Raw genomic sequence first — 12,763 nt, 5'->3', positions numbered from 1 at the left:
CACTGTTGAAGATGGAGGGTTTTCTACCTGAACTCTTGGTGGGTCAAAAAAAGCCTGACTCAAAATCACTGAATCTGAGATATTACGGACATAATGGCCTAGAAAGGTCACCTAACCCATCTCACTGTTACTAATTTGAGAGTGTAAACTGCATGCTGCAGCTTAGGGCCACTGAAAGTGCTGGCTTTATGGGGCAATCTGGTGTGGAATGGCTTTAATAGCAGAGAGACTTCCCATCTCTGTGAGAAACACATACACTTCTATATTCATATTTCTCTACGAATTATCTGATGGGAAAGCCAGCCAGTGGTGGAAAACATTTCAGTGTTTGAAAATATCTCCATTTTTGTTATTGTTGATAGGCTGGGATTCCAATGAAACAAGCTTCTGCTTCTAATATTTTTGACACTTACAAATATTAGAAGTTTCCATCAAGCTGTCTCCTTTCCCAACAGCACAAAGTATGTGAGTACAGCAATGAGACCCTCAATCAGATTTGTCTAGGTCCTCACTCAAGCAAAGCTTCCTTGGCTTTGATAGGGCTTCCTCTGTACACAGAATTTAACAGTATCTGAGCAAGATATGAGCATGGATCTTTCTATTCATTTCTTGGGAACAAAGGAATTAGGGGTTATTTAATTGTCAGGAAGACATATTAACATATAGTTATTATGCTGGAATGAAACCGGATACAGACTACACTGCATGAAGAATGAAGAATGCTTTGAAACATTTGCAACACAGAGCTATCAAGACAGACACTGTGCCAGTCCAGTCACCTGGGATTACACTGCAACCCAGTCCCATTGCTTAATTGCAGATTTTCTTCAGCAACCAGAAATGCTGTCTTTGGCTGAGCAAGAGGAATCAGGATAACTGCTGCCTCCCCTCTAGCAACCAGGAAGACTTTCTAGAGATGCAGGATACCACTAGGTTAGCCCTTGTTAGGCATCCTTCAACCTCTCATTCTAATGAGGCACAAACAGTTCCTCGTTTATGTGCAGGTGTGTGTCAGTGTGGTGTGGCTCTAGCCAGAAGCCTGAGTGGAAAAGGCAGAAGCCAGAGAGTTGCAGAGCTGAATCTTTTTGAGGGTCTACAACACAAAGAGAGGCTACAACCACAGCTGACACCCCCTTCCCCATGCAGTTACCTGTGCTAGTGCTTTGTATCCAGTGGTTCCCATAACTTCTCAGTAGGGACGATTAGCATCCTTTGGCCGCTTCAGCTGGACTTTCAGCCTCTTCATGCCAATCTGGAAGCCGTTCATAGCCTGGATGGCAGCTTGTGCACTGGCAGGATTGTCAAAACTCACAAAACCTGTCAAAACATGAGGTAAGGCAGAAGGTTGAATGTGCTGAAGGGGGCCAAGGCACGTACATGCAACGACCACTGAGAATGAACATGGGGAAGGGCTTGAGGGTGGTGGGAGGGAGGGAGTGAGCAGGTAGGAGAGTGTGTGGGTGGGCAGGAAAGTGAGGAGAGTATGGTTGCCAGTAGGGGACGGAGGGTAGGAGGGGTTGTTACAGATCAGTGTCCCAGAACTCAGTGCCTAGTATGAGTGCTAGTTTAGACAAGAGACTACATGAAGCATGGAGGTTCAGATCCTGGTGTCACAGTATCAGCACAGATGGGATCTGGGTTGCCCTAGAGCTGGGTATCAGCAGATGTGATGCATGGTCTCAAGGCATTTGTTCTTTTCTGTTGTGACTAGGGTACATCTGTTTCTCCTTCACACACCAACATAGAGGGACTTATCAAAAGAGCTTTAAACTAGCTACAACAGGAGGAGGGGACAAGACAGGGCTCACCAGAGATGAGCCTAAGGGAATGATGCTTGAGCTGCGGGGTGAGGCAGATGACTTGGCTGAAGCATGTCTACACCAATGCACACAGGAGGAGTAGGAAATGACTGTGCATCAGGCTAACTATGACCTAGTTGCTATTACTGAAACCTGGTGGGACCACTCCCATTAATGGAGTGCTGTGATGGATGGTTACAAGCTCTTCAGAAGGGATAGATGAGGAAGGAAGGGTGCTGGTGTGTGGCCCTTTATATTAAAGACTGTTTTGATGTTGAAGATCTTGGGGTTGGGAATGATAAGGTTCAGTGTCTGTGGGTAAGGATCAGGGGGAAGGCCTGTAGGGGCGACATCTTGGTGGGGGTCTGTTATAGACCACCTAATGAGGATGAAAGGCCATAAGAAGGACCCAGGGAACTACAGGCCTGTCAGCCTGACCTCAGTACCAGGGAAAGTTGTGGAGCAAATAAATCATCTGGGGTGTGATCACACAGCATGTGCGTGGCATCCAGGGGATCAGGCCCAGCCAGTACAGGGCCTGATGAAAGGCAGGTCATGCTTGACCAACATCATCTCCTTCTATGACTGGATGACCAGACTGGTAGACAAGGGAAAGGCTGTTAATGTAGCCTACCCAGAGTTCAGCAAAGCCTTTGGCACGGTCTCTAACAGTATTCTCCTAGGGAAACTGGCTGCCCATGGCCTGGACAGGTATACCCTTCTTTGGGTAAGAACTGTTTAGAGGGCCATGCCCAATGGGTAGTGGTTAATGGAGTTAAGTCCAGCTGGCAAGCTGTTACAAGTGATGTCCTCCAGGGGTCGGTACTGGGGCCCATCTTGTATATGTCTTTATTGATGACCCAGATGACTGAGTGTACCCTCATTAAGTTTGCAGATGACACAAAGTTGGGATGTGGTGTTGATCTGCTCAAGGGTAGGGAAGCACTTCAGAGAGGGATCTGGATAGGCTGCATCACTGTGTGAGGTGACTGGGATGAGGTTCAACAAGACCAAGTGCCGGGTCCTGCACTTTGGCCACAATAACCCCATGCAGCACTATAGGCTTGGGGCTGAGTGGCTGGATGACTGTGAAGAGGAAAGGGACCTGGGGGTGTTGGTCGACGCTTGGCTGAACATGAGCCGACAGTGTGCCCAAGTGGCCAAGAGGGCCAATGGCATCCTGGCCTGTATTAGAAATAGTGTTGCCAGCAGGAGCATAGCGGTGACCATCCCCCTGTACTCAGCTCTGGTGAGGCCACATCTTGAGTACTGTGTTCAGTTTTGGGGCCCCTCATTACAAGAAAGACATTGAGGCCCTGGAACGTGTCCAGAGAAGGGCAATTAAACTGGTGAGGGGTCTGGAGCACAGGGCTTATGAGGAGCAGCTGAGGGAGCTGGGGTTGCTTAGTTTGGAGAAGAGGAGGCTCAGGGGAGACCTCACTGCACTTTACAGCTTCCTGAAGGGAGGTTGTGATAAGGTGGGGTTTGACCTCTTCTCCCAGGCAACAAACAGGATCTGAGGAAATGGCCACAAGTTGTAACAGATGAGGTTTAGACTGAACATAAGAAGGAACTTTTTCTCTCAGAAAGTGGTCAGGCACTTGAATGGCTGCACAGGGAGGTTGTGGAGTCACCGTCCCTGGCAGCGTTCAAGAGGTGTCTGGATGTGGAGCTATGAGATGTGGTTTAGTAGCTGTGGTAACAATGGTGATGGGAGGACACTTGGACTAAATTATCTTGTAGGTCCTTTCCAACCTTGTGATTCTATGATTCTATAACCTTTACTTTGCCTTTTTATATTCAGAATGAAGGGAACCTGATATACCTACCACTACCTCCTTATTATGGCAATATAAGCAAAATGTGAATTTAATAAGCTCTCCATTATGGTATTCATTGGCGTGAATAGTTTGATTGTTGGCCACTTAAGCAATATGAGGAGCATAACTGGCTGTTACTGCAGACCTTTACTTTATGTTGATAATGCCATTGAGAAAGATGAACGCTGGTGCTTTCCTAAGGTAGTTTCTATAGGTAGTTTCATACCTTGTCAGCATATAATTCAATGAGTTGTGGAGTGCCTTTAGCAATAGAAACACCCACACTGATTAAATTTTGGCCACCCAACATGCCATCCTTTGTCTCAGTGGAAGACCTGCTATCTGTAGATATATGAAGAGGCAAAACAGGTCATAACCAGACTAGACACAATGCACCAAACTCATTCAGCTTTGGGGAAAGTTTTTAATGTGACTTTTTTCCTTAATTTAGCTCCAGGAGGAGACCTCATATGCCCATACTATACATTATTTTTGCTGAAGTGACCATGAGACTGAGATACTGATGAAGCAGGGGGCCATCACTTTGTATAAGGATTGCTTCTGCTGCCTTTGCCAGAAACGTCCCTGTGTGCCAGCAACATTTCTGTGCAAAAACCCTAGGTAAGTCTAGCCTGGACAAGCCTGCACTCCAGACAAAGCCATCTGTTTTCCCACCCCTGCAATGCTCTGGCAGCACAAATCAGCCCCAGGAACCCAGTGCCTCTCAGTAGACAGACTAAAATGAAGAGACAGCTTTAGAGCCCCTCAAAAAGCTAATGCTGAGCATTTGCTGCCAGGTATACACCTGCTCCTGACAACAGCACTGGACATGGTTTACAGCCTTGGGATGTTCTGCATTTGCATTCAGCAACATCTCCTCTTTGGTCTAGTTCCTCCTTGAAAGTAAGTCTCACATATGAAGTGGGGTGGCTTGTGTTTGAAAAAGACACACATACACAAGAATATGCACATATACAGAAACACATCTTCTCATTCTTGCATTAAAGCTGTATTCCCTGCCTTTGGATAATAATATAGCTTTATGAGAGGTGATAAAAGCTACAATCTTAGCTTCATAGTGAGACAGCAGTATTTTTAAGTGTGGCAAAAGTGGTTTCAAGAGGGAGACCCATGAAACAAATAGGCATCCCTCCTTGTCCTCCTTTCTTCAAGCAAAGCTCCAACTGACTGTCTCTCTTTGCAGTTATCCTGCCAGCTACCTGGGTGAGGCAGTAGCAACACTGCAGCTCTGAAGATGTGAGCAGAAGTGTTGCTCAAGCCTCACAGCAGTCATCAATCTCTAGAGAGAAAACTAGAGTTATAGTGAGTAATGAGCTGTAGTATTATTAAATGGCAGTGGATCTGCATTTGCAATCATATCTTAGCCAGTAAGCACCTGGTAATGTTCCCAGTTTACATTTGACTAGTTGAATAATCTATCAGTCAACAACTCTCTCTGATTTGATCTCAGCAAGAAGAAAGAAAATGAGGACCTCCTAATTTCACCTGAGTGGATTTATTATTCAGATACTGCTAGAAGATCCTTGGAAATGCTTTCCTTGATCTGCAACTTGAAATGTGCTCTCTAGCTAACTCACATCTTTGGATACAATTATGGTAAAATGACCCCTAGGCTGTTAATACTCCTGTCTGAGACTCATCAGTTGTATCCCTAGCAGTAAACCAAAACTGTGCCAGGGAAGTTCAGAGAAAGTGAAGCTCAATCACCTATACTGTTGAATTTTTAGAAGGACTCTTGACACAGTTTTGGCTTTTGCCTAACTCCAATTTCTGGACAAGCTGTGACTATTAGCACAGCACAGAAACTGTTTTCAGTACTTAGCTTGGATGTTGCCATGATATTTTGGAAAGTAACACAATATAATAGTTTGGGTGTGGGTCAGTCTATGCCAGCTGGACCCAATGCTAAACAAAGGTGCCAGGTACGTTTACTATTATACACGGCCACCAAATATGAAAGCTGGGTTGGCTGCAGCTGCATAACTGTTTATATCATGTCTTTGGAGAGCCTAGCTTTCATGTGAACTTTGATTTCTACTCTTGCAACCGGTCCTATTGCAATGTACTTCTGCTGGTTAAATGTTCATTCAGAGTGTGTCTATACATACAGCCATTTATGAGCAAGTCACCTTGGGATCCTAAAATAATCAATGGAGATTTAGCCAATATGGTCAGTGAAGCGTAGAATGCAATTTATTTTTTTGGTGGGCCACAACTAACTGTGCACAGATGAATCATGCTGTTTAAGTCCCACTGGCTGTGTAGCAGGGACCAGTACGGACTGCAGTGAAGATGAGTAGTCAGTTTAAACTGAGGTTTTAGTTGATCTTTACCTGATTTTGCAGTTGGGACTGACATCCTCAGGTAGGACTGTGTTAACTGGCTAATGCCTGTATGGGTCATTCCTCAAAGTGGTATTAACTATTGAATCAAAATCCTAATGCTTGCAAACCCCACCAGAAATATTGCCAAATGTGTTGGAGGTCTACCATTTGTCTACTCTTCCTAAGACAGACCTTTAATTGGGTAATAAGCTCTGGTGCTGGGATGTTGATACCTCTGCAAGAACTCTGCCTCTTGATAAGCTCACAAAGCTACTCTGGTTTTTATCATCACTTTGCTTTTAAGATGGAATTCTAAGGCCATTTTCTCACTCTGTGCAAAGCTGTAAATAATACAGCATTTTAACAAATGGGACTAATAAGAGAGATCAGAAGTGCATTTGCTCACTATATTTCATTTAGACCAGATAATGAAGCTGGGAGTTGTACTTTGAAGCTATTGGTATATCAGTTGCCTACAGATCTTGACTGGATTTGGATTATTTATTTTATTAGCCTTAGTTGTCCTGATATCCACTGCTGTAATATAAAGATCTCTACTGTTTTACTGCTGGGGATGGAGGGGCTATATTGGGTGGAGGAGGAGGGCAAATGCCTTTAACTGTGCATTTTTAGTATAAGCACTTCCTAGGGACAGAGCAGTTAATACCTCTATCTTCATTTGAATTTGACTGTTTTAGTTTTCAGGGTCTTGATATGCCTAGAAGTTGTTGATGTGTTCAGCTCTTCCTGTTCCCATTATTTACATGCAGTAATATTCACGTTATTGAAAGCATTTGGATGGGCTTCAATAAGAAGAAAAGCTAAGGTTTACTCTGAGAGCTGAGATTTAACAGTGATAAAGGGATAGGAAGATAGACAAGCCATGCTAACAGTATCATGTCCCTTTCTCTTTACAGGTCAAATATCTACTGATAGATTAAATGACATTCTTCTGCTAATTGATCTATTGACAGCTTACCAGCTTTGTTTCTGTTCTGATACGTGCTGGATTTAAACACCTGTGACTAAGAACAAAATAGATTAGGTGTCTGCTTTCTGAATGGCTTGGGTGCTTGAGTTTGTAACTACAGGATCAAAGCAAAATGCTGGTATTTCCCTTGCTGAAGAAGCTGTGTTTTGAGCACCGCCCCTGCATTGTCATCTGCACTCTTAAAGGACAAAAGAGAAAGGGAGAGGTTAAAAAACTTGAAGCTGTTTCTGTGCATTAGTTAATTAATAATCAGAGAAATATATGTCCTGGTCGAAGATGGTTGGTAGGAGGACAGGATTTTGTGATAAATCTATTTTATGTTTTTCTTTCCTTTTTTTTTTCTTTCCCTTAGGATTATGTAAAAAGGCTGTTCTAATAAATGATTTATCAAAGCAGCAAAGAATCAAGAAATGTGCTAGGATTGCAGCTCAGGGCATCTAATCTTCCTGACTCTGTACAGCAGCTTCCAGAAGGTACTGACATTGGAGTCTATGGCTTCACCCGACCAGATCTTTTCCTGCATGACTTCCTACAGATGGAAATAGGGGCAATGTCTTGTAGGGAGTTTTGATTTCACTCCCATATTTTCCATGGGAATCTGTGTTGTTGGGTCTTTCTGAGGGAGCTTCATTCCTTTATCATGATGCTACCACATTGTTTCTATGTAGCTGATTTTTCTGTTTCAACCAGCTGAGATGGTCAAGGAGGGAATTAACAATTTGTCTCAGGGCACATTTGAAGACTGTTTTGTGACTGTGAACTTTTCATTCACGGTGAGTAGTGTCTCTGCACGGCCATGAATTAGTTTGTGCAGTAAGCGCAATCCTGAATGAGCACATCATTAGGTTCCCATGGATTCCTAATTGGTCTTTGTGAATTTTCTGTTTCTCTTTGCATTCTGAAAGGAGAATTAGCAGTTAATGTGCAAAACAGGCTTTTGATGATCTGCTACAAGGTTGAAATAACAAGTTGCATCTCTTCAGTGGAAGCTTCCCTCTAGACAGAGTGTAGTACATGGAAACTACAGTGAGCATCCCCAAAAACAGAAGACCCTGGTCAGTTGCGCGTCCAGATGTAAACATTTCATCCAGACATTTGATTCTAGGGGAGATGGTCCTACAGCAGGTCTGCTCATGTAACCAGACTGTTCTCAGGCAGTGGAAAGGAAAATAGGAACCTCAAGGAAATATATATTTAACTTGTTTTAAAATTAATAAGAATTATTGGATTCCTGTGCTGGATGCTTATTGTATACAACTACAATTCCAGCAATGCACTCTATAAGAGTTTGCCATGAAAATATGGACATTGGTCTTTATAACTACTTTTCTGGAGAGGTGGGGCAGTGGGGCAGTTAGTTTTCTGATTCTGTCAGTCTATTTGTCTGACTAACAAGAGGGATATTTTCTAGCACTCCTTGCTGCTGCAGCTATGAATGTCATTAGCTAAGGAGACAATCTCATTCTGCTGAACTTTTGTCCCTTCATTCAACTCACACCGGTTTCAGCAGTGGGAAATGTAAGAAAAGAGGAAGATGCTGTGTTCTGCAGATCTGTGCATATGGAGGCAAATTCCTACGCAATGAAAGGGAAGAACCATCATGGGTTTGATTCTAGTGCAGGAGAAGTCCATGCCCCTTTGCTTCCTTTGACTGTAAGGTGTTGCTACCCATAGATAAGAGGGGTCTGAACTAGACTAGGAAAGTGGAGGAAGCTGCAGAAAGCACTGGCAATTGCTTACACTCTCTTTCTTCCAAAAACAGTTGTGTTAATAATTAGTGAATTAGTTATTAATGCAATAGGCCATTGATATAACTGCTCCTTCAGAACATGGTTTCACTGTTTTTGTTACTAACCAGTGAAAGGTGACATCCAGGAAAGGCAAGGAGGCATTTTCAGTTGGGAAGGCAACTGTGATGTGCTCAAAACAAAAAAGCCTTCTCCTCTATAGGAAGGGTTCTGCGGAGGAGCTCCCATCCTCCTCCCCCCTCCAGGAGCTGACCTCCTGCCTCAGAGCTTTTCCTTGCTACTTCAGTGCATTTCATTTTTAAGACTGCTCAATTTCTCTTTTCCCATGTTTATTAGTCTTATCAGAGAATGGAGGCTTTCTTTTAATTGCCTTGCAAGGTCTTTACCTTGCTGTGTTCTTTACACAATGTAGTAGCTGCTTGCAATTTTTTAGTGCTGTAAAGAATTTCAGGATACAATCTGTATGTAAGTAGCTCTATAATGTATGTGTGCATTGGAAGGAATTGTATTGTTAGGTGATTTATGGGTACTGGAATACTCAATAAAGGAGTATGTCTGCAGATCAAGGGCATAGCACTTCAGCTGTTTTCCAGTGTCTAATAGGGTTGGATGACTTTTTGGAATATTTAACCTTCTGATGTTTAATCATGTCCAAGTGAGATCTGTCTATCCAGTTAAACATCCCATGCCTTCATCCATCCATCCATCCACCCATCCATCCATTTTGTAATGTATGAACAGTCAGTAACTGATGACTATGCTAAACAACTACTATTAAATATTTCACATCTGTGGGATGAGATAACTGGAACCTCAGAATATTCAAAGAATTGGCTCAGAAATTTGCTGAACCATTAATGTTCATTTTAGATATTTATGGAATATTAGAAAAGCTTTGAAGTGTTCCAGAAAAAAACAACAACATCTTTTCTTAATTTTTAAGGATGTAAACAAAATGACCTAGTAAACTTAGTTAATATTTCATAAGCCTAGGTAAGTTTATGGAAATGTTGACATGAGATGATATGACAGAGAATTAAAAGGTGTACAATCAGTACTAATTGGTCTGGTTTCGTGTAAAATAGAATCTATCAAATGAACTTGATCTTATGAAATTGCAGATTGGGTTAATAAAGTAAGCTTTCATAGAGTACACTTAAACTCTTCTGGAGTACTTGACAGAGATTTCCTTTATAAAAATAAAGGCAGATCATATTAAGCTTCTAAAAAATTCGATAACTCATATACCAGCAAAAAAATTGTAAATTATGGGTTATAATATCAAAATGTTTCCTGTAGGCTCCTCCAGGAGCACATTAAAGTCTTTGTGCTTTTTAGTTTCTCTAACACGACCTGGAAGATGTTTAAAGTAACTACTGGTAAAATTTGCCAGTCATGCTGAAAGTGGTAGAAAATGACAGAGTAAGTCAGGCTGACCTGGGTCACTGTGTAGTCTGGATTCAGTTAAATAGTGTTCATTTTAACCCAACGAAATGCAGAATTAAGTATCCACAGGAAAAAAATAATATGGGTAGCTCATAAAAAAGAGAATTATTCACTAGAAAATAGTGCTTATAAGAAGAATGTAAGTTTCTTGATAATGGCCAAATACATGAGCTTTCGAGATTAAGCTGAAATACTTAAAGGGCTCAGCACAGTCTCTGGATAAAGCCAGTCTCTGGGGAATATCCTCTAGAGATGGTGAAGTGATGCTACCCCTGAATAGGACTCAGAAAAATCCTTACTGGAATTTTGCATTTAGTTCAGGTGATACTTTAAAATTATACATATCATACATATCTTAAGGATTATTCAGAACTACAAGAATAATTCTTGATCTGAAAAATTAGTAATAGATGCCATGGTTTATTGAGGAGAATATTAAACAACTTCCCAATCATAATTTATAAATAATCTCTAGTAGAATGTGGGGTTTTGTATTACAGAAAAAAAGAAAAAGAGCTTCCACTGGATGGAAGCAGACGTTTGACAAATTTAAAATGGAAATAAGACACTGAGTCTGCATTTTTTAAATTGTGAAGGTAATTAACTGTTTTGGAACATCTTGTTTAGCAATAGGGGTGGAGCACCTATCACATGAAATCTTGATTAAGAGATTTTCTAAAAGGGATGCTATGACTCAAGTAGAAGGTTTGAACATGTCACATGAGCTGTGGTATCTGGCATATGTTACTTTGGAATTCAGTCCAAAGGATCAGAACAGTCCCTTCTGATACTGTATATCTGTTTGTCTGTCTGTCTGTTGTTCATTTCACTTTTGAGATATTTGGAAAATCAGTTCCTGCCTACTTATCTGGCATAGACTGTGGTAACTGTCATGACAAAGGTGACAATTGATGCTAATGCCTTATAATAAATGGCCCCAAAGTGTGAGCTGTGGACCACTGAGACAGCTGACTGGTACTCGTTCTTCATCTTGCTTCCAGCTGAGAGAAACTGAACAGATGGGAAGGGGAGATTAAATGAAGAGTGAAAGTAGATGGCATGATTAACTTTCTCTAAAGGTCAGAACACCCAGTGCAGAAGGTAGCTAGAAATACATGAGCTTCTTCCCTGGGTCACCTTCCCGTCATCCCAAGCAGCTACTTCCATACAGCGAGGCAGTGTGATCTTGAATGTGCAGAGAAGTGGCCCCTACTATTGTGAATTGTCAGTTGGATGCTCTCCAGATGCTGCTTTAAAGGAGCAGTTGCTGAAAAAGTTTGAGGGCTGTAGATGCTGACCCTCAATATGCTAGTTCTACCCAAGAAGACTTTCATTTCCATTATCCTCCTCTTTCCCAGTCTGTTCTTTCATATAGATATTGTTGCCATGATTACACTGAAAGCACATGATTAAAATTCAAGATTAGACTAAAATTTAGACAGTTTAAATTACTGCATGGTCTGGAGTTTTGACTCGCATACGTCTGGAAACAGGGCACATGATGAGGACCAACTTCTAAATACAGAAAAAGAAGAAAAAGCTAATAAAGCAAACCACAACAGATTTCTCATCCTGTGAGCAAAGGTAACCTTAAAAGCTCTTCTTCCTTGTGTACAGAACCCATTTAAAGGGTGTGTATCTGAATGTCTAATGCTGTGGACTGTGGGGTTTATGTAAAAGAAAGGTAATGCTCCTACTCAATGACTTTCTCATAAGGAACAAACTAGCCAGCAAGGATTTGCTTACAGATTAGTCAGTGGTACTTGGTTCTGTATGGGTGATAAATGGAACTGAAGCAATTTCCTAACTGCCTTCATGAACTGAAATAACTCTTCTGGACTTACTTTTTGAGATTTCCTTGTGAATATTGAGTTTGTGATGTGTCAGTATAAGACTTTTGGGGAAAGTACATAATTGGAAAAGGTGGATGAACTTTTAAGAAGACAAGTTCTGCTCCTGGTGTAAAACCAGAAGCAAAGAATTAGCTCTAAGTGAGATCTAAGTAGGATCTAAGTTAAGGATGCATTGAATGTTGCTGAATCAAAGTGAAGGTTATTTTTACATTGGTTTTGTTGGTATTATACATTATAAACAAGAAGAAACTGACTACTGAAGCTCCCAGCAGACACGTCACTCCAAATGGATGTGTCCCAGTCCTTTTATCTTAATCTCCATTTCTTTTCCCCAGAGTTCTTTCTTAGATCCCACTGAATTTCTAGGTTCTTGATAAAGAAGCTATGCGTGAACACTGCAGACAACAGCAGTCATCTTTCTTGGACCAGAAGGAAGATGCATTGAATTTCACTACTGACTACAGACAGTTCTTCATGTTCAGAATGAATCAGCAATGTTCAGAATCCTCATCTTACTCCTCACTGATCATTAATTTGATGGAAAACTAACCATCTCTCTCCTTTATGTTATTACATACACTGTATCCCATTATTGGTAGGTTGGGGCAACCTAGTAAAAATAGTAAGACTAGAAGCTTCTCTTGTTGCACAGTCCAGGACTTTCTGTTCAGAAGGCAGAAATAGTGATGAACAGCTTTTGGTAGTACAAACTGCATTACTTTCTATGGAGGTTATTCAGTGAAAAACAGTGAACAAAACTA

At 41.6% G+C, this 12,763-nt stretch overlaps 1 protein-coding gene across 5 annotated transcripts in view; it reads right to left on the bottom strand.

Moving 5' to 3' along the window:
* CELF4 (CUGBP Elav-like family member 4) overlaps positions 1 to 12,763 on the bottom strand; it is a 706,944-nt gene that overhangs the window by 23,293 nt on the left and 670,888 nt on the right. For all 5 annotated transcript variants that reach the window (XR_004305625.1, XR_001551883.2, XM_015848275.2 and 2 more), the window contains one exon: positions 1,151 to 1,317. Coding sequence is in view for 3 of the 5 variants with exons in the window: in XM_015848275.2 (XP_015703761.1) it covers positions 1,190 to 1,317 (128 nt within the window). In the remaining 2 variants the exon portion in view is untranslated. The remainder of the gene's footprint in view (positions 1 to 1,150; positions 1,318 to 12,763) is intronic.

Source organism: Coturnix japonica, chromosome Z, assembly GCF_001577835.2.
Source record: "Coturnix japonica isolate 7356 chromosome Z, Coturnix japonica 2.1, whole genome shotgun sequence".
Lineage (NCBI taxonomy): Eukaryota > Metazoa > Chordata > Aves > Galliformes > Phasianidae > Coturnix > Coturnix japonica.
The sequence above is the reverse complement of the archived record's forward strand: the minus strand, read 5'-3'. Positions and strand labels throughout refer to the sequence as shown.